General features: G+C 34.9%; 1 protein-coding gene across 6 annotated transcripts in view; it reads right to left on the reverse strand.

The window, feature by feature from the left end:
* ERBIN (erbb2 interacting protein) overlaps window positions 1-21,380 on the reverse strand; it is a 192,161-nt gene that overhangs the window by 54,864 nt on the left and 115,917 nt on the right. For all 6 annotated transcript variants that reach the window (XM_043987553.1, XM_043987538.1, XM_043987530.1 and 3 more), the window contains exons 9-14: window positions 16,495-16,558; window positions 14,541-14,615; window positions 10,931-11,075; window positions 5,888-5,960; window positions 1,258-1,387; window positions 687-802 (exon numbers count right to left, since the gene is read on the reverse strand). In XM_043987553.1, coding sequence (XP_043843488.1) covers window positions 687-802; window positions 1,258-1,387; window positions 5,888-5,960; window positions 10,931-11,075; window positions 14,541-14,615; window positions 16,495-16,558 — 603 coding nt within the window. The remainder of the gene's footprint in view (window positions 1-686; window positions 803-1,257; window positions 1,388-5,887; window positions 5,961-10,930; window positions 11,076-14,540; window positions 14,616-16,494; window positions 16,559-21,380) is intronic.

Raw genomic sequence — 21,380 nt, forward strand, 5'->3', positions numbered from 1 at the left:
AATTGTTTAAGGTGAATATGTATTTTATACTTATGACTATTTTCCAGACTAATACTGAACCAGAGTAAAATCGCCTAAGCTAAAATGTCAACACCTAAGCATTCTTTGAAACATTCTTATCTAGTAAGTGAGATCAATTTAAAATTCTAGTTTTTATATAGAAAATATGGATTAAAACTGGGTAGAATTTAAATATAATGGCTATCAGGGATATGGTATAGACAATATTCCTTTACTAATCTCTATCATTTCATCTGGTAAATTTGTTGTCACTGCCATATGTGGAAATGCCAAACCTCATCTATGGTCAGAAATATCTTACATTTAAAAGCAGTACTGTTAAAGAGTAACAATATGAAAATTTCTGCCACAATGTATCACAGAAATAACTATATGCAATGAAATTGGGTTTTTCCCCCATATAATGAAACTTCTACAATATGTTCCAGGAGTAGCAAAAGAAAAATTGCTTGTAATATGGTAAATAACCAATATTAGATAAACCCGGATAGTTCTTTCATATGAAAACCAAATCTGCCAAGCAAAGTAAAAATATTATTCAGGAAAGTACAAGGATTAAATTAAATTTAATTTTTGTTCTGATAAAGTTTAAAAACCAAAAAGAAATGGTAGTAACATTTATTTTTACTTAGCATCTATACCATAAGGCATATAGAACCACAAACCTGTTGTCACTCAAATTGATGACTTTTAATTTTTGCATATCACCCATTTCTTCTGGAAGAGTCTCAAGTTTATTAGAATGGAGAAAAAGCACAGTAACATGCTTCCAGCTGCCAATCTGAAATAGTAAAAAGGTGAGTTTTTCAATGGTAGAGATAAATAATTTAGAATATTTGAAAAGATTTACATTTTATATTTAATGATAGTTTAATTAATGAATAGTTAATGGTTTTTAAAATAAAAGAGAACTATCTAGTTTTATAAAAGCATGTTTCCTTTTCAATTTTTATTTTGTTTATGAAGAAAAATATGTTTATCTTTCTACTAAATGACTCATGGTTAGTTAATTTAGAAGACAAACTAGTAAAAGTCTATTAAGACTCATTCACATTTCAGTATATATCTTTTTGGAATGAGTAGCCAAAGAAATAATTTCTCTAAACAAGTAATGAAATAAAAATTAGAAGCTGACCAAAATTGTGTTTTTGTGGTTAAATATTAAACATGAGTAGTTTTAAAAAATGCAAATGAATTTTGAAATACATAAATCTAATTTTAAAAATGTTAGAGTACCTCAGGTGGTAACTGCTGTAAGTAATTGTGATCTGCAGCAAAAGTTCTTATATTAGAAAGCTGCCCAATGGATGAAGGCAAGGCTTCTATTTCATTGAAACTACAATCCAATTCTTCTATTGACACAAGTCTGAAATAAGAAAATTTTAAATTTTAATTTTGAAACATTCATAATCCCAAATCTTCTAATATTCTTATTAAAATGAATCCTTCAATTCTTTATCTTGTTCTTAACCAAACATATGGAAATCCTTTATTTTTAAATTCTAGGCCAGTCCAATATTGACAAATAATAGCAAAATCTCATTAACTTTACTACACATGTCCTCTTATCTTGATACTTTCTATACTTCAATGGCTCTGCAATTTTATCAGTCCATCACAGATAGATTATAACCTCTCTTTTCTCTTCACTAGACACAGACTTTGTCTGTGGGCCATCTAGCATTTGAATTTGGAATGCTACAAGAAGAGTGGCTAAACTCCCTTAACCTTTTGACTTAGTTATCTCTACTACCCCAAGGAATTCAAAGATAGAAAGGCTATCTACATACATTTGTGTGTATATACACACAGAGACACACACACCCCTTGTAAAATTCTAACTTCAAATCCCAAATAGTTGGACCATAAAAACTTAACAAACAGTTTAACTCTAAGGTAAGAACTAGGCATGGAGGAAGAGAGGCTCTTGGGAAACAGATGTTTTTGCATTTAATGCTGGATAGCCCATAGACAAGGGCTCAAAGGGTTTGGTGAAGAGAAAAAGAGCTATAGGATAGGCTCCAGACAATACACATCCCTACAGACTAGAGGTATCAAATTCACAAGAAGCTTGAACTAGATTAAAATGTAACTGGGAAACGTTCAACAAAACAAGCTAAAAAAACCAAACCCCACAATACATAGATAATGTTCATTTGTGGTATTCTAAATCACTATGTGGCCACAGCTCTGAGCTTGAGGCCACTGCTGCAGACCACAGAACTCTGTGTTGTCAGGATGGGCCAAATGGCTGCTATGGGCTCATCTTTCCACGGCTGATTTTGCATACCCCAAGTTTAGGTTCCAAGAAATTTCCACTGTAGAGGAAAGGAATCTCCACTCATATCTACAGACTGCTGCTAAGAAGCAATCAAGCCCAAGCCTTTCTAGTTTTCCCCAAAGAAGGTAGTCCTCCCATCAAAGGGAGAGATATGAGGTCTCAACTCATATAAATGAGTAAATAAATAAAGGAAAGGCTACTGTACTCCTATGCTAAACTAAGATGTTCCTTCTTCCTCTTGTTCATTCCTCATTCAATTTCTAATATGACTATAACAATTGGTTCCCCATTAGAAACTTTAGGACAGGACCAGATCCTACCAATTAAGGCAAGTTTGAGCTCTATTATCAACTCACCAGTTACAAAGTGAGATGAGAAGTTGGAATATTCTAATTCATGAAAAAATGACAGTGATGGCATAGGTTAGAGCATCAGAGCATCCAAATCCACACCCAGTGTACCTATAAATTAGCAACCCCACTTAAGTCTCTTCAGGAACTCAGGGTTAAAGGTTCAATGGAATGGAAAAGGAATACTCATGGAGTCCCCATGGAAAGGCACTGGTCTGGAGGATAATGACTAGAATAGAGTTCAGTGCCTATGCAACATCTTTCTCTTTGAGCTGATCCTCCTAATTCTTTAGAATTTACTATTTTTACATGCACAAACACATAAACAGAAACACACTCTTTGTTCAGTTACTTCAGTCATGTTTGACTTTTTGTGACTTTATTGTGGGTTTTCTTGGCAAAGACCCTGGAGTGGTTTGCCAATTCCTTCTCCAGATCATTTTACAGATAAAGAAACTAAGGGGAAAGAAATAGGTGACTTGCCAAGGACACACAACTAGTGTCTGAGACCAGATTTGAACTCAAGAAGTTGAGTCTTCCTGACCCTAAGCCTGCAACTCTATTCATTGTACCACATAGCTGTACTGTACATGCACATGATAAAGGCAAAAGGTCATATTATCTATTTTTTGACTAATGATGTTTGTACAGTGTGAAATTATTTTTGTAGAAAGTAATTTTTAAAAAATATTCCCACTGAGTAAACTGAAAAACAAAACAAAAAATAAAGTACTTAATACATAGATGCATATATTACCACATAATAAATTCCTACAGTGGCCATGTGCAAAAACATGTCTCTTTCTGCCTTTCAAACTTGTCATGTCTTTGGTAGGTGGTAAGTGTTGTCATCTTCATTCTTCTGAATTCATTCATGGTTTATCACCACAATGATCAGTGGTCTCAAGTCTTTCAAAATTCTTTTTCTCTATAATGCAGTTCTTTTTTGTTTTGTTTTCAGGGCAACAAGGGTTAAGTGACTTCCTCAATTACGTGTTTCCCTTCTAATTTTAATTAAATTTCTTTGTACAAAAACTTTGAAATTGCTTATAATAATCCAAGTGTCCATTTTGGTTTATGTGATTCCCTCAATTGTTTATCATGATCCACAGATAAGAAATTTATTCATCATGTTACAATATTAAGTTAATGGGAAAAGGTGAACAGTTCAACTCAATTCAGCAAACTGTGATTAAGCACCTATGATGGTCTTAGGTATGGAGGGATAGGAAGACAAAAATGAAGCCCTCCATATCCTTGAGAAATTTGCATTTATATTATAAAAACACATTTTATACCTAAACAAAGAAATCTCCAGCATCAAATTTATTAGAATCTCATGTAATTTCTAATATGTGCATGGAGTCATGTTTTTTGAGGAAAGCCTTCCAACACTACATTTTGTTGTACTGAATCCAATGCTTTTTTTAAAGAAAACAGTTAAGATTTATATAGTGTTTAAAGCTTTGCAAAGCACTTTATATAGATTTTCTCACCTTATCCTTATGACAACTTTGTAAAAGGGGTGGTATTATTATCCCTATTCTATAGATAAGGAAACTAAGGCTCAGAGAAGTGACTGCCCAGAATCACAATGTTAAGTGTCTGAGGCAAGATTCAAACAAGTCTTACTGACTTGAAAGTCAAGTGCTCTATTGATTACACTGAACTTTCTCAAAAATCTCAGGAATTCTTTATCCTCATTTTGTTTAAAATAATAAGAAAATAATTCTAGCCAACATAAATAATATATTTTATGAATATTTTCAAAATTATAATTATATATACTTTTAAAAATAGTGACAAGAGTGGCATTGTTTTACATATTTCTGCAAATCTCTACATTCAATCTGTTGTAATGATTGTTATGGTTGAAGATGAGGCATGACAGATGTAGAGTTGAAAAAGGAGTGAATATTTTTTTGTTGTTTGTTTTTGGGGGGTTTTTTGGTGAGGCAGTTGGGGTTAAGTGACTTGCCCAGGGTCATAGAGTGAGTGTCAAGTGTCTGAGGCTATATTTGAACTCAGGTCCTCCTGAATCCAGGGCTGGTACTCTATCCACTGAGCCACCTAGCTGCCCCAAGGAGTGAATATTTTCATAGAGAGCTAACATCTTAGAATTACTATGAATTTTGTTTTGACATCTTGGACCCTCTTGAAAGGCTGGTGGAATACATCCAAGGGGACATGGACCATGCTTTAAGAACCAGTGCAACAGCTAAGAGACAAAGTGTGATCATATCTTTTCCACTAATTCAGTCAGATGTTCAGAATGATGTGGTTTGCTACAGAAAATCATTTATCAAATCTGGCCTCTTCCCTTCTCATGTTTTCATCAAGTATACTCATAAAGTAGTCCTATACAATTCTCAAAAATTTTAGCAATAAGAAAACCAGAATACGGATCAGCAATTCCTGTTGTCATCTTTTTCCTCCCAGTGGCAACATCATCTGTCATCTTTTCCATTCTTCTGAAATCCTCCACTTTAAAATGCCTTGAAAAATCAATCTCTTAAGGGCTTTTTAATTTGTGACGCTTTCAACACAGACTGTCAGGTTGAACTACTATTCTTGACTGCATCTTTTTAAGTGTTGCTTTCACTATTTTACATAATGTATCAAGAAGTTATTTCAGTGTTGAATATCATGAAAGTTAATACTGTCATCATTTTTAGATCAGTTTAAAAGATGCAAAACAATACAAGGAAGCTTTAAATATTAAAATAATTCTTCTAAATGTAAGCGCATGGCAAACAAAAGCAATACTACTTTAGAGTATGTGTTTATATGCAAAATGTATGTGACATGAGGGTGTGTTAGACTATGAACATGAAAACTTCTCATGAAACACTGAAAAGCAATCAGGAAGAAAATAAGCCTGATAATTGCTAAAGAATACAATTAAACCAGCTCATCCTGAGGTCATTTGCGAATGAAAAATATAAGAAAAATAAATAGACATGAAATGGCAAAGACCTGCTGGATCTTTCATACTCATCTATTTTCATTAGAGAATTAGAGAACCAATGTGTTTGTCCAATGTACTACATGAAGAAGTGTCTATGGCATTCCAGAAGGTAAAGCACACCTATTAATCAATCAATCATTTTAATATATATGGAATCTCCTTTGATGATTCTTTATAAAAACAAATGAATGCTACTCTAAAAATATTTAGGGTCCGCTGGATTGAGCAAAAGTTCTTTCTAACCTTGGCATTTCATGAAAAACTTACCCTCCTATTGAGTCTGGTAAATACATTAACTGGTTTTCATCTATTTTAAGTGTTGTTAATTTCTTTAATGATCCTGTTGAAAAAAGACAGAGAATACTATATAAAATAAAGTTAAATGTGCTTTCTTTGCATAAAAAGCACCTTCTAGAAATCAATAATTATTTTAATGGAGATCTATATGTTGGTCAAAACAGGCAGCTAGAACTAAAGATATTCTTCTACTGGCATAAGTTCTAACATTCAACACTTAGATAAAAAATATCTGTGGTACATCTTTATAGAAAGTAGGGCAATTCATGTGTCAAAAAAGTTAACAATTGATTTGCCTATAAGTGATAAGAATTAGGCAGCAAACTAGAAATAATAAAATTCATGGAATGAAAAACATCAGGTGTTGAGAACAATAAAGATATCTCTAAAGAAAGTTAAAATTGGTAGTTTTAACTTTAGTATGAAAATTTTTAAATGGATTTTTTTGTGAGAAGACAAGTATTCATTAGATTGGATTAGAAGAAATTCTCAATAAAAATATACTTGTAGGCTATCAGGAAAGAGGAAAATACTTAAATTATGAAATTCAAATGAGAAATTCCTAAATTATTTTTGCTTTATAAAAGAAATATGAACTTGATGAAGCTTTAGATTAGCCATTTCACTGATATAATTCAGTCCAAGTATTAAATTTAATTAAAATATATTATAAGAACAACTACTAGATGGCAGAGGAAAGACATTAAACACACAGAGCTCCTGATACAGTCACCTCAAAAACAGCAATAAAAGAACCCCTGGAGCAGAAAAACACGCAAAAATATGGACTGAGCTTATTCTCCAGCTATAGATAGATTACAGGGGGCTGTGAGTAAAGTCTAACCCCACGATCTCGCTGACAGAGACCCCATCCACACCGCCATAGGAATTTACCCCAGAGCCTCTGAATCAGCTACAGCACCAGTATCTTCTAGAACTAAGCATACGGTCGGGTGAGAGGGCTGAACACCTGGCTGGGGGGGAAGTGCAGAGGTACCAGCAGGATGTAGGGAGGAATTCGGCTGTCCCACCCCAGCAGGGAACCAGGAAGAAATCCTGAGCAGCAGGAGGCCCAGGTCGGGGAGGGGCACAGGCTCCTGAAGCTAAGAACCACACCACAGAAAGCTTTGCTGGTTGGTTGTTTAGTAAGTAGGCTTGAGGTTATCTTCGGACCAGAGAACAGACCAGGTGAGAGTAAAACCTGCCCTCCCTCAAACCAAAACACCTGGGAACCTCTGAAGCTGGGAACAGTAGTAGAACCGAAAAACAGAGCCCCCCCCCCCCCAGTGGAGAGTTTAAAGTCAAGTAAAAGATGAGCAAGCAAAGAAAGTTCAGAACTATAGAAAGCTTCTTCAGCGACAAGGAAGATAAAGGGGCACCATAAGATGAAAAAATCAACCACAGGGCCCCTACATCCAAAGCTTCCAAGAAAAATATGAACTGGTCTCAGGCCATGGAAGTTGTCAAAAGGGACTCTGAAGAGAAAGTAGGAGAGATAGAAGGAAGATGTAGAGAGAGGAAGGAAAGAATGGAAAGAGAAATGAGAGCCATATAGCAGTCATGAGAAAAAAGTCAACAGCTTGAAAAGCCAAATGAAAAAGGAGATTACAAAATTGTGTGATGAAAATAATTGCCTAAGAATTAGGATTGAACAAATGGAAGCTAGTGACTTCATGAGAAACCAAGACATGGTAAAGCAAATCCAATCGAAGGAAAAAATAGAGGGCAATGTGAAATATCTCCTTGGAAAAACAGCTGACCTGGAAAATAAATCCAGGAGAGATAATTTGAAAATCATAAGACTACCTGAAAACCATGACCAAAACAAGAGTTTAGGCACTATCCTCTAAGAGATTGTGAGGGAAAATTGCCCTCATATTCTAGAAGCAGAAACTAAAATATAAATTGAAAGAATCCACCAATCACCTCCTGAAAGAGATCCCAAAAGGAAAACCTCCAGGAATATTATTATAGTCAAATTCCTGAACTCCCAGGTCAAGGAGAAAATATTGCAAGCAGCTAGAAAAAAGGAGCTCAAATACTGTGGAGCTCCAATGAGGATAAAGCAAGATCTAGCAGCGTCTACATTAAAAGACCACAGAGGGCATGGAATATGATATTCCAGAGGGCAAAGGAACTGGGACTACAGTCAAAAATCAGGTACCCAGCAAAACTGAGTATACTCTTTCAGAGCTAAAAATGGGACTTCAATGAAAAAAGAGGACTTTCAGGCATTTGTGATGAAAAGACCTGAACTGAATAGAAAATTTGACTTTCAAATACAAGACCCTGGAGAATCATAAAAAGGTAAACAGGGAAAATAAATCACGAGGGACATTAAAAGTTTAAACTGTTTACAGTCATACATGGGAAAATAATATTTCCAACTCATAAGAACTTTTTCAGAAAGGAATACACAGAGGACACAGGTCTGAATTGAATATGAAGGGATGGTATTTGTAAAGCATTTATTTTTTGTGTATCCTTGTCCTTTGTGGAGCAAACAGGGCGGGTTGTCTGGTATCTGAGGCTGGATTTGGGCTCTGGGCCTCCTGGGCCCAGGGCTTGTGCTTTGTCCGCTGTGCCACCTAGCTAACCCATGATGATGACATCTTTAAAATAGGGGTGAGGGATAGGAGGAATAGACTGGGGTGTGGGGAATGGGGAGAGGTAGCTCACAAGAAGGAAACAAGAAAAAAGCCTATGAAGGGGAGGGGGGAAGAGGAGGAAGGAGAGGGGAAGGGAGTGAACCTCACTATCATCAGAATTGGCTCAAAAAGGGAATAACATACATACTCAAGTGGGCACAGTAATATATTTTTGCCCTGAGGAAAAGTGGGAGGAGAAGGAGATGGGAGGGGGGGGGGGAAGAGAAGAGAGGAAGGAGGGAAGGGAAGTTTGGAGGAGGGAGCTATAAAAAGCAAAACACTTTCGATGAAGGTGAAGAAGTTCAGCATAACACCACATGTATGACATATATTGAATTGCTTGATTTCATAGGGAGAGTTGAGGAGGAAGAAAAATTTAGAAAACAGAATTAGCTCAAAGGCCTTAACCTCATCAGAGTGGGCTCAAGGAGGGATTAACATACACCCCCAATTGAGAATAATAATCTATTTAACCCTACTGGAAAGTCGGAGGGGAAGAGGATAAGGAAGGAAGGGTGAATGAAGGGAGGGTAGAGTGGGGGAGGGGGCAGTCAGGAGCAAAACACTTTTGAGGAGGATTAGGGCAAAATAAGATAGACAACAGAGTAAATATCATTGGAAGGAAATGGGATGGAGGGAAATAGTTATGATGACTGACTACACTGTCAAAACGTATGGTCCCTACTCTGCTGGGCTATTGGGAAGAAAATTCTCTGTTAAATTCAAGGTACTATATAAAAATTATGATGAACAGGATACCATCAGAAAAACCTGGAAAGACCCACATGAACTGAAGCAGAGAGAAATGTACTGTATACAAAATAACAGCATTAGTGTAAGATGATCTGCTGGGAAGCACGTGGTTATCTTCAGCAAGGCAATGATCCAATATAACTCTGAAGAACTTAAATTGCAGTCCATCTACAGAGAAAGAACAGATGGTATCTGAAAACAGACTAAAACACATTTTTTTGGACAATTCCTTAATCTGAAGTTTTGTTTTTATCTGTTTTCTCTCACAGCCTAGATAATGTAGAATTGTTTTCCATGACTACTCAGGTATAATTTATGTTGAATTGTTTGAGTTCTTGGGGTTGGGGGTGGGGAGGGAAGGAAGAGAAGTTGGAACACAAAGTTGTGTTTTTAAAAAATCGATGTCAACATTTGCTTTTACATGTAATTTGGAAAATAAAAGTCTTAAAAAAAAAAAAGAAAGAAAGAACAACTGCATCCAAGATAAATTCTCCAGCTGATGGATTTATATGAGTTGCTAGATTGGGTTATGTTCTTTTACCAAAATCCTTTGGCAAATTAAGGTTTTAAAAATGAGCTATGAAATAAAAGGAAACTAGACTATATGCTAAAGACCTCAGACATCACTTTCTGTAAGGGAAAACTGTATTTAATATAACTCAGATATAAAAACAATTTGCTTTATATTAGATGCTTTGCTTTGATTAGAGCAAACCATTTTATTTCAAGAAAGCCTTGAGAAAATGTGTTTCAGTGAAAGAGGCATTAGAATCAAGGAGCACAATTTAATTTGGTATACTATTTTTTAAACTCTGGAATATACCAATGGAAATTTGAACTAACATAATTCAAAACAAAGTAACAAAAATCAAATTACATCTTAAATAAATCTTGTATTTAGATTTTCATATGGATATTTATATTCTAAGAATCACCAAAACTTTTAAATAATTAAATGATATTGTTAAGATCATTTTTAAGAACTAGTAAGGTGCCAAACTTCAACATCAGAGTTCACTGCCCTCCATTTCTGTTCTGGGGAGGAAGAAACAGATCTCTAAAGAGAGATGCAAAGCATTAAATACTAAAAAGATCAATGGAGATAATGTGTGTAAAGTGCTTTGCAAAATTTAAAGCACTATATGAATACTAATACTCACATGAATATTATTATTAATACTATAACTTCTTGTAGATTGTAATCTTTCTCCCTGGTATACCTAGTATATGTCTTCCCTTGGGAATGGGAAAGGCCATTCATTATGTGATCTGGTTTTCAGTCATTTTCATGGTAACTACACAAGCACAGTGAGGGAACATAACCTAAATGCCACCCCCGCCCAGTTCCTGAAGGAATGATACTACCACAGAAAGGAAAGCTACCATGGAAATTAAAGGAAACCAGTGATGGTAATGTCAACAAAGGAGTTAAATAAAGAATGGATGTGAAAATGTCATGCAAAAAAATTAAAGCAAAATTTCCTGCTGTGGGATATAAATAATTCATCTTCAAACAATGAGACTTTAGATTTATATGTATGTATGGCAGCTAAATGTATATGTTTTTATTTTAGTTAAAAGATGAATATATTAATTAGTTGGCAATACAAACCAATAGACTCTGGCAGTTGTTGAAGTGAATTGCTAGACAGTAGCAGGTCTTCAAGGCTTTCACATCCTGAAATTCCTTCTTCAACCATTTCAATGTTGTTCTTTGAAACATCCAAGTAAGTTAACTGCTTCAAACTACCTATCAACTATGAATGAAAAAGAATTCATTAACTTGAAATAACTTGATCCACAAAAAAAAAAAAGCAGTGAGAAAAGTTTAGGTATTAAAATGAATACTGATTTAAAACCCAAAATTAAGTTTAAAAGAGAAATTTAAATAATTTTAAAATTTACAACCATGAAAGGAAGATTGACATTTTTTAAAAACAGACAAAATAATATACAAAAGACAAAAAAGAATTATATATCATTTGTATATCTATTATATTTAGCTTGTATTTAAATACAAATACACATATCTTATTTATCTCATTTTCATCTTCTTATTCTCTTCTGTGTATTTTTTAAATACTTCATTGATAATGTTCTTTTTTTCCTGCATCACTATGCCACAATCTTCCTCCACAACTTTTCCCTTTCTTCCTGCCACTCCAACAAAAGTCCTTCCTTGTGAAAAACAAGTGCCAACTATTAATATTTCAAAGAACAGTAAGGAAGACTCACAATTTTCAACCACCAGTAATGCTGGCAAATATTTATCAAGAAATTATGCTACAGGCATCTGTTATTGTCAGTCCATCTGTGGACAAAGAATGTAAACTTTTGAACCTTCTGCAAAACTTAGGCTTGGACTCACCCCACAGACTACCCATCAGCAGGCAGGCTGTTGAATACTTGGAAAAAATATATATGTGGTCTTTTTGGCTCTGTGAATTTATTAGCCTGTCAGTGAAGAGGGAGCACAATGAGAAAACTCCAAACCTAACCAGTCCAGGGCAAATGTCCTTTATGACTAAGTTTGAGTCACCTTGAGTGAATCCATTTAGCCATCAGGACGATGGTAAGTCTCAGAGGCTACTGATACTAATACTACCCATTTTATTGCCTGCAAAATTGATATGGTAAAGGGGAACATGTCATGGCCAGTACACTCTGTGTCTAGGCTAGCTTAAATATTTGGAAGCCAGAAATCCTTTCTGAAACATACTATCAATGACAAAAGTAAGGAAAATTACTCAGGTGTTATTAATTACACATCAAACCAGTATGTTTTATATGGAAAGAAGGGACTAGAAGTAAAGAAATCTGAATTCTAATTCCATTTTGACACAACCATAGTCAGGTGATCTCTATGAAGCAAATCATTTAAATTTTCTGTGTAAACACATGTAAAACAAAAAAGTTGTACTACATGATGCCAGAGATCTCTTCCAGCTCTAAGGTCCTAGGGCATAATTATTAATTCTAATTCTTAAAATACACACACACACACACACACACACACACACACACACACACTATGTGAATTATAATATCAATAGGACTTTTGGTTGTTATCACAGAAAAAAACTTGCACTAAAAACTACAATGTCATTTTACAAAGGTTATTTTGGGTGATTTAAGATTTTATTTATAAAGTAAAATTATTTCCCATCAGATAAAGTGACAATTAACTTAAGAATTTCCAATTATGTGAAGAAAAAAATTCCCAGTGTATTAGAACTAAGTATTTTCTAAGAAGAATTTACAGTAATGCACAGGCTAAGAAAGTCTGAAGGAATTGTGATCTGTGTTGTCAGGAGAAGTATCTACACATCAGGAAAATCATAGATCACTTAAAGTATAGTGATAATCACCACAAAATAGTAGGAGAATATTTATAGAAAAAAGCTGAGAAAAATAAAATAAAAAATAAACAAAAAGTTGATTAGGACAAGTATAAAATAATTAAACTTATATTACTTTACTATTTTGTAACTTGCCTTTCAAAAAAATTATTCATTTATTTTTTAGCACTCATTAAAAAAAAAAAAATTTGAGTTCTAAATTTTCTCCCTCCCTGTCACTCCACCCCCATCCATTGAGAAAGCAAGCTATATACAAATTATACATGTAAGGTAATATAAAACATATTTCCATACTGGTCATGTTGCAAAATACCAACACATTCCCCACCCCAGTGGGATGAGTGAAAGAAGTATGCTTCATTAATCTGCATTCAGAGTTCATCAGTTCTCTCTCTGAGTGGACAGATTTTTTATAATGGGTTCTCTAGACTTGTCAAGGATCTTTGTCTTGATGACAGTAGTTTAACTCTTTCACAGTTGATTATCATTACAATTTTTCAGTTACCTCACACAATGTTCTTCTGGTTCTCCTTACTTTACTTTGCATTAGTTCATATCTGAAACCATCCTGCTCATCATTTCTTATAGCACAATAGCATCCCATCACAATCATATATCACAAATTTTTCAGCCATTCCCTAACTAATGGGCATCCTATAATTGAGCAAATTTTAAATTCAAATAATTTATTAAAGACAAATGCAAGGATACCACTTTTGGGTCTTTTTCCCAAGGAGATCATAGAAAAGGGAAAAGGACCCACATGTTCAAAAATATTTATAGCTGCTCTTTTTTGTGGTGGCAAGGAATTGGAAATTGAGGGGTTGCCCATCAGTTGGGGAAAGGCTGAACAAGTTGTGGTATATGAATGTAATGGAATTCTATTGTGCTGCGAGAAACGATAAGCAGGAGAAGTTCAGAGAAACCTGGAAGGACTTGCATGAACTGATGATGAGTGAGATGAGCAGAACCAGAACATTATACACAGTGTCATCAACATTGTGTGTTGATCAACTGTGATAGACTGGATTCTTCTCACCAATACAAAGGTACAAGAGAGTTCCAGAGGACTCATGATGGAAAAGGTTCTCCAAATCCAGAAAAAAAAAGAGAGAGAGAGAACTATGGAATATGGATGCTGATTGAACCATGCTATTTCTGTTGTTTTTGGTGCTGTTGTTTTTCTATTTTGAGGTATTTCCTTATTGCTCTGATTCTTCTCTTATAGCATGACTGATGTAGAAATATGTTTAATGTAATGTATATATATATGTTTATTTATACACACACACACACATATATATAGATAGATAGATAGAGAGAGAACCTATATCAGATTGCCTGCGGGGGGGGGGGGGAAGGAAGGGAGAAAAATTTGAAATTGGAAATCTTATGTAAACAAATGCTGAAAGCTATCTCTACATTTAACTAGAAAATAATAAAATACTTTTATTAAAAAAAAAAGACAAATGCAGGGTAATGTACCTGGAAAGGTAAGCTAATGACTAATGACAAAAGGAGAGTAAGTTGATCAGTGTTCAACAATGTAGGAAAATCTCTGTCCTGGGTTACAGTGATGGAAGTAAATCTCCTGGTGTGGATATAACTTGCTTTTTTTTTTTTTTTTTTTTTTTCTTTTTGAGATATTTTATTTTTTCCGTTGCATGTAAAGATAGTTCTCAACTTTTGTTTATACATGCTTTACACTTTCAGATTTTTCTCCCTCCCTCCCTCCCCTCCCTCCCCCCTCCCCTAGACAGCAGGTAATCTGATATAGGATATAACTTGCTTTTGATACACAGCCCATATAACCAGCAAAAATAACTAGCATAAAATATGACATTTATAACTTCAGATACATACCCCTGGAATAAAAGTAAGTCTATTACCATCCATCCAAAATTCTTTTAACCCATTAAGTTGTTCAAGTACTTCAGGCTGTTTGGAAAGAAAAGGATAAATAACAACATAGTCAAATAAACATGAGAAATCTTTGGAAAACTTCGTTTGGAATATTTCAGAGGCTTAATGGATGGAAAAATCACCATTATAGCCAGTAATACTGGTGCTTTATTGGCAGAGATGGATGGAAGTATACCCCAAGAAGGAATAATGTATATCAAAATTTTGGCACAGGGTACAAGCATATGTCACATTCAATTAATACTATGTAAGACCTATTTGGCTCGAGTATACCAGGTATATGTGGGGAAATGATTGATAAGGCTAGAATGGTACACTGGGATCAGACCATGCTGATGGTTAAGCTAAAGAGTTTGAATTTTAGTGTCCATCCCAGAGGAACCAAACATGCCTATAATATTCCCAAGTAGGAACTAGAATAAAATATAATATGGCAATATTTAATGAAATAAATAAAAATACAACAGAACACAGATATTGTTAATATGTGGTTTCCCAAGTCACTATGCATCCAGGGATTCTTTTCTAAGGTTTAGTGTCCCCCTTTTCTGAGTTTGACCCCACTGCTCTTGGTAATTGAGAGCTATTAAACTAGGCTCTCTGGTTCAACTTGTCATTTTACAGAAGAGGGTGAATGGTTCTGAGGTTAAATGACTTGTCCAAGATCACAAATGTAGTAAACAGAGTATCATATCATCACAAATGTTCAATCTTAGAGTAGCCAGAAACTGAATCTAGTTCCTCTGCATTCTTTCTGCTGAACCATGCTGCTGCAAGTGGCAGGGAAATGGATTCATATATGACCACAGTTTTGATGCCTCTTGACTTTATTCACATTGTTGGAAACATTGTATATGTTTTTCTCTTGCCTAAGGCAGATCTGATACACCATAAAGAAGCTGTGACAGACTGAAGAATTATATGTAGACAGAGGACACTAGATCTTTAGGGACAACTTATGATGAGAAGGTGGATTCTACACAACTGATGTAAAATCAATCATTTTGTTTAAGGTAATATTAAACTCAAAGTAATTGCTGGAGCATTTATGAAATAATGGCCTAAGTTTTTGGCTCAGGGGGACTGCTATATAGCAGAGAAACCAGTCTAGGATTTTAAATTTGTAATAGACATTCCCATTAAGTGGGTATTCAAGCATTAGTTTCTTAAACAAAAATGCCAAATGCCTAAAATCAAAGTGTACCATACTTAAGAATTCTTTTAAAAATTACAGCTATTTGTTCTGGAAGATTTCTTTTTCTAAATAACGTTAAGCTATTCTCATAGTACCCAGTGTCCAATTTGGTTTTTTTGCCATCCTCTGGCCAAATATTGCAACATGCTGTGTTAAACTAGAGGTCTCCTTATTCAAACAGAGAGCTGTTTTTCTTTATCTTATCTACCTTATCACTGAATGATTAAAAGGGGAGAGAGGAATAATTTTGGTTTGTAACTGTGCTTTCCCAACACACTGAATTAGACATAAATTTGAATGCTTTACATTTCACAATACTTTCCCAAGTCTTTTTTTCCTTCATTTAATTTCTAAATAAGAAAGTTCAGTTCTTGGTCATCATTTAAATGGAACTTCCTTTTCTCATTTTAATTTTGACATTCTAGATCCTTGTTCATAGTTTTCCACTTTTCTTATATTTTATCTTTGCTCCTTTGATAAACAAATGAATACCATTATCTAAATATGCAAGTGCCATTAAGGCTAAATGCTTTAAAACAGGGAAAAGGGGGAACACGAAGAAAACAATGGATTTTTTTAAAAGACATCTTGAAAACTTTACAAATAATATTTATTTAGTCAAGTATTTGTTTGTAGGGTGTTTTTAATATCTTAATTTTTATTATAAATACATTTTAGGCACTATGCATTTTAACTTACCACTTCTGTGAATTCATTACTTCCCAAATCCAATCTCTCCAGCTGAGTCAGTCGATTCATGGTTCTGTGTGAACAGATTAAAAAGGAATGATTCTTTTAAAAATCACATTTAAATGTTTAGTATTCTTTTTTTTTTTTTTTTTTGGTGAGGCAATTGGGGTTAAGTGACTTGCCCAGGGTCACACAGCTAGTGTCAAGTGTCTGAGGTTGGATTTGAACTCAGGTCTCCTGAATCCAGGGCCAATACTTTATCCACTGTACCACGTAGCTGTCCCAAATGTTTAGTATTCTAATGGATTATTAAAGTCAGCAGTATTCTACAATGGATAGGGATAATTTCAGAGCCAGAGAACCTGGGTTCAAGACTTACTTCTAACACTTAACAAATCACTTTACTTCTCAGTTTCCAAGGCAGATCACCAAAAAATGGGATCTTAATATTTAGTTTATGTAAAGATAAGTTGGTTCAAAATCTTTCAAAAATTAAGTTAAAATTAATGTGGTACTCTCTTTAATTTTAGTCTTCTTAAATTTCTCTCAAATGAAATCAAGCATTAATAAGAAAAAAATAGCCAATAGCCATTATATGTAAATGAAATTTTCAGAGAAGGGATATTTTAATTGCACAATCCAGCCAATATGTTAGCTATTTAAAAGTCTCAGGTAGGGGCAGCTAGGTGGCGCAGTGGATAAAGCACTGGCCCTGGAGTCAGGAGGATCTGAGTTCAAATCGGGCCTCAGATACTTAACACTTGCTAGCTGTATGACCTTGGGCAAGTCACTTAACTCCAATTGCCTAAAAAAATTAATAAATAAAATAAAAGTCTCGGGTAGGGGGTAGCTAGTTGGTATAGTGGATAAAGCATGGGCCCTGGATTCAGGAGGACCTGAGTTCAAATCCAGCCTCAGACAATTGACCCTTACTAGCTGTGTGACCCTGGGCAAGTCACTTAACCCTCATTGCCCTGCCAAAAGGGGGGGGAAAAAAAGGTAAATAAAATAAAATAAAAGTTTGGGGTAAATACTAGCCCTTTTCAAGGTTGGCACATTATCAATCATCTTTTACAGACGCATATTCCTCTGAAAATCCATAACCTCAAGAAAAAGAAGTGACTTCTTTCCTAAATATTGGGGGCTGTGTGGTACACTGCATAGGATAATGTTGACAAAGGACTTAGGACTGAATCTTGGCTCTTTCACTTACTACACACCTTTATTAACCTGGGTAAAGTATTTCATCTCCATGGCTCAGTTTCCTCATTTGCAAAGAGTGAGGAACTAAATAGCTCCTACGGTTCTTCTAGCTCTAAATTCATAATTCTCTGAACTTTTTTTTTGAATTTCTAAAATAATAATAAATAATTTTTAAATCATTCAAAAGACAACTCCAGTCTCCAAAGTTACTAGTCTTCTCTGAATTGTCAAATCTAATGGCCTTTTCTTAATCCTCATCCTATCTGACCTTCTTTACAATATTTTACACTCTCTAAGGTTCAATTATTATCTAGATACAGTTCCCAGAAGTGTACATTGAACCTTAGTCTTTCTTCTGAACTCTAGTCCCATATCATGAACTGTCTATGTCTCATAAGTATTTTAAAAATCAACATGTGAAATACAGAACTTACCCTCAAACCTACCCCATTTCCAAACTCTTCTATTTCTTTTGTGGGTATTATCATACTTCCAGTCACTCAGATTTGCAACCGTGGTTTCATCCTTACCTCCTCATTCACACTCACCCCACATAGCCAATCAGTCATCAAATTTTATTTCCCCAACATCTTTCATGTGTCCCTTTTTGTCCTATTCACATAGCAACCACTCAAGTTTAAGCCCTCATTACCAATTACCTGGATTACTGTAATAATCTTCCAATTCTTCTACTTGCTTCATCTCTATCCAGTCTAAGCTGTCTTCTACCCAGCTACCAAAATGATTTTCTGACAGTATCACTCAGTCCTCTACTACCCAGAGACAACTAGGTGATACAGTATCTAAGAGTGCTAGGTGTGGAGGAAGATTTGAATTCAAATATGTCCTTAGACTCTTTTTTTTTTTTGGTAAGGCAATTGGGGTTAAGTGACTTGCCCAAGGTCACACAGCTAGTAAGTGTTAAGTGTCTGATGCCGGATTTGAACTCAGGTACTCCTGACTCCAGGGCCGGTGCTCTATCCACTGTGCCACCTAGCTGCCCCTTGTCCTTAGACTCTTAACTAGCTATAACCTGGGCAAGTCAATGAACCCATATCTGCCTCAGTTTCCTTAACTGCAAAATGGTGATAGTAATAGCACTGACACTCACAGGGTTGTTGTGAAGATCAATAATATTAATGAACTGCATAGCACCGTGCCTGGCACATAGTAAGCCCTTAATAAATGCTAGCTGACTATCATGGCCTCCATCTCAATTTCATATTATATAAAATCTGGAGATCATTATTAAAGGTTTCAGTTATATCATTATTATACCATCATTTCATCATGCAAATTAACATCAATAAATCAATGAAATACTGAACAGTGAGACAAAAGATAAAAATACACTAGGACTGATAAAAATCAAAGGTGAGATAACAGATAATTCCAATAATCAGAACAACTAAAAGTTCTTTTTATATGAAAGTTTCAATTTACTGCTCTGTAATACAATTATACATATAGTGGCCCTTACCTCTGGACTACAGAGTAAACTCCTTTAGAGTAAGGGCTTTTATGTCTTTAAATTCACGTGCAAAATAAGCACTAAAAATATCTGAAGAATGAATGAAAATTAAATACTATCCAGGTTTAAAAAAGAGTAAGTACTAAGAAGTAGAAGCATAGATTGCAGACAATTGGGGATGCAAATACCCTGAAGTGAAAGAAAATCTGGAAGTAGAGAAGCAAAAAGCAATAATGTTAAAAGATAATATGATCTCCATATAAGCTAAACACACTGACCTTGAAGATAGGATATGTAGAGACAACTTAAGGATTACAAAACTTCCAGCTGAACATAAATAAAAAAACCTGAACACCATAATACAAGAAAACTGCCCAGAACTTCTAAACACAATAAACAAAATGCCAAGCAGAAGAATACACAGGTCACCTCCAGAACAAATTCTTCTGCCGCAAATTCCAATGGTTAAATTTAATAATTCCAGTAAGGAACAAAAAAATTCTGCAAGCAACCAGGATAAAGACCTTCTAATATAAAAGAAAGGAAATTCAAATAACACAAAACTTTTCTGTCCCTAGCAGAAACCACATGAGGGAGTGGAATAATGTATTCCAGGGAGAAAAGGAGCTCAAAATGTAATCCAAGATAACCTACCCTTGCAAAACCATTAATAAAAAGAGATGGACATTCAATAAGAAAGGTATTTGAAACATTTCTAGAAAGAAAATCAGACCTGAAGAAATTATTTGCTTCTCAAACACCGGAGAAAACAGAAATGAGAAAGGTAAACAAAAACAATAACTAAGGATAACAATAACAGGGAGGAATCTCTGAGATCTCTTTCATTTAAATGAACAACAGGAGACAAGAGTGAAAGTGGTCAAACAGAAGTGATAGTAGAGAAACAGGCCTGAAACATTATGGATAAACTTCACAACATACTACCTACAAGTGAAATCAATAATTTTTGGTGGGAATAAATTACAGCATTGGAGAGCACATAAAAGGAGGGATGGGTTTAAAATGATAGAGGAAAATATGAGAGAAACTCTAATCAAGGCAAAGCTTAATGATGAAGGGAAATAATTCCTGCAGACCCTCAGACTACAGGAAAAGTGTGAGGAGGCAAAGGAAGCAATAAAAATGAGGAAAGAAATGATGTGGGATCTTTCTTCAGTGGTGAGAGTAGGTAGCACTGGAAAATGCTCCCTCACCCCTTGGTGAAGCAGATTAAAACAGAACCTTTGTACAAACAAACATTGTCAGGCAAAACAGTTCTTACTGGTCATATCCCAAAATTTGTCACCTTCTGAGTATTGGGCTTCATCTTTGACTCTTTGGAATCATGATTAATCATTGCATTGGTCAAAATTCCTAAGTCTTTCAGAGTTGTTCTTTATATAAAAAATTTATATAAATATAGTATAAATTTTTTCCCTTCTACTTATGTCATAATGCATCAATTTATACAAATCTTTGCAGGTCTCTCTGAAATAGTTTCTCCATTTCTTTCAGCACATTAGTATTCTATCTCATTCTTTTTTTTTTTTTTTGGCGGGGCAATGAAAGTTAAGTGACTTGCCTAGGGTCCCAAGCTAGTAAGTGTCAAGTGTCTGAGGCCGGATTTGAACTCACAGGAGATCAGGACTTTACAAGGTCTATAATCTACAAGGACTGGGTGCTTAAAGAAAATGCTCATTCTGCCTCAGGAAAAGAGGAATCGCATGTGTGTGCCCATGTGCATGCACAATCATATGTACAAATGACATCCAGAAGAGTGGGAAGACATGGATTCAGTGAGGATATTACAAAGCAAATAGGAAAAATGACCATGGAGAGGGCAAATAATGAACTGCACAATCGAGGGACATAAGGCAATTTCCACCATGAGGAAACATCCATTCTATCACCCGGAAGAATTGGCATTTCTAAAAAGGTCATCTACAGTCAAGATCTGTGAGGTAAAAAACCAGAAATTGTTAAGAAGAAGGAACTCAAAATGGGCACCTTCACAGTTTTAATTACGTGAGGAATACAGAGAGTGAAGACTAAAAAAGTATAAATTCCATGAATCAAAAAATAAAAGTTTAGGACAGAAAGGGAAGAAAAGTAATGAAAAGAATGAGAATGAAGTGCTTTTTTAGAAAAAGCAGAAAATTAAAGCTTAAAAACTATCAAATTGAAGAGGAAGAGAGAGGAATGAAGATTGGGGGGGGAGAGA

Source organism: Dromiciops gliroides, chromosome 1 (genome assembly GCF_019393635.1).
Source record: "Dromiciops gliroides isolate mDroGli1 chromosome 1, mDroGli1.pri, whole genome shotgun sequence".
NCBI classification, from domain to species: domain Eukaryota; kingdom Metazoa; phylum Chordata; class Mammalia; order Microbiotheria; family Microbiotheriidae; genus Dromiciops; species Dromiciops gliroides.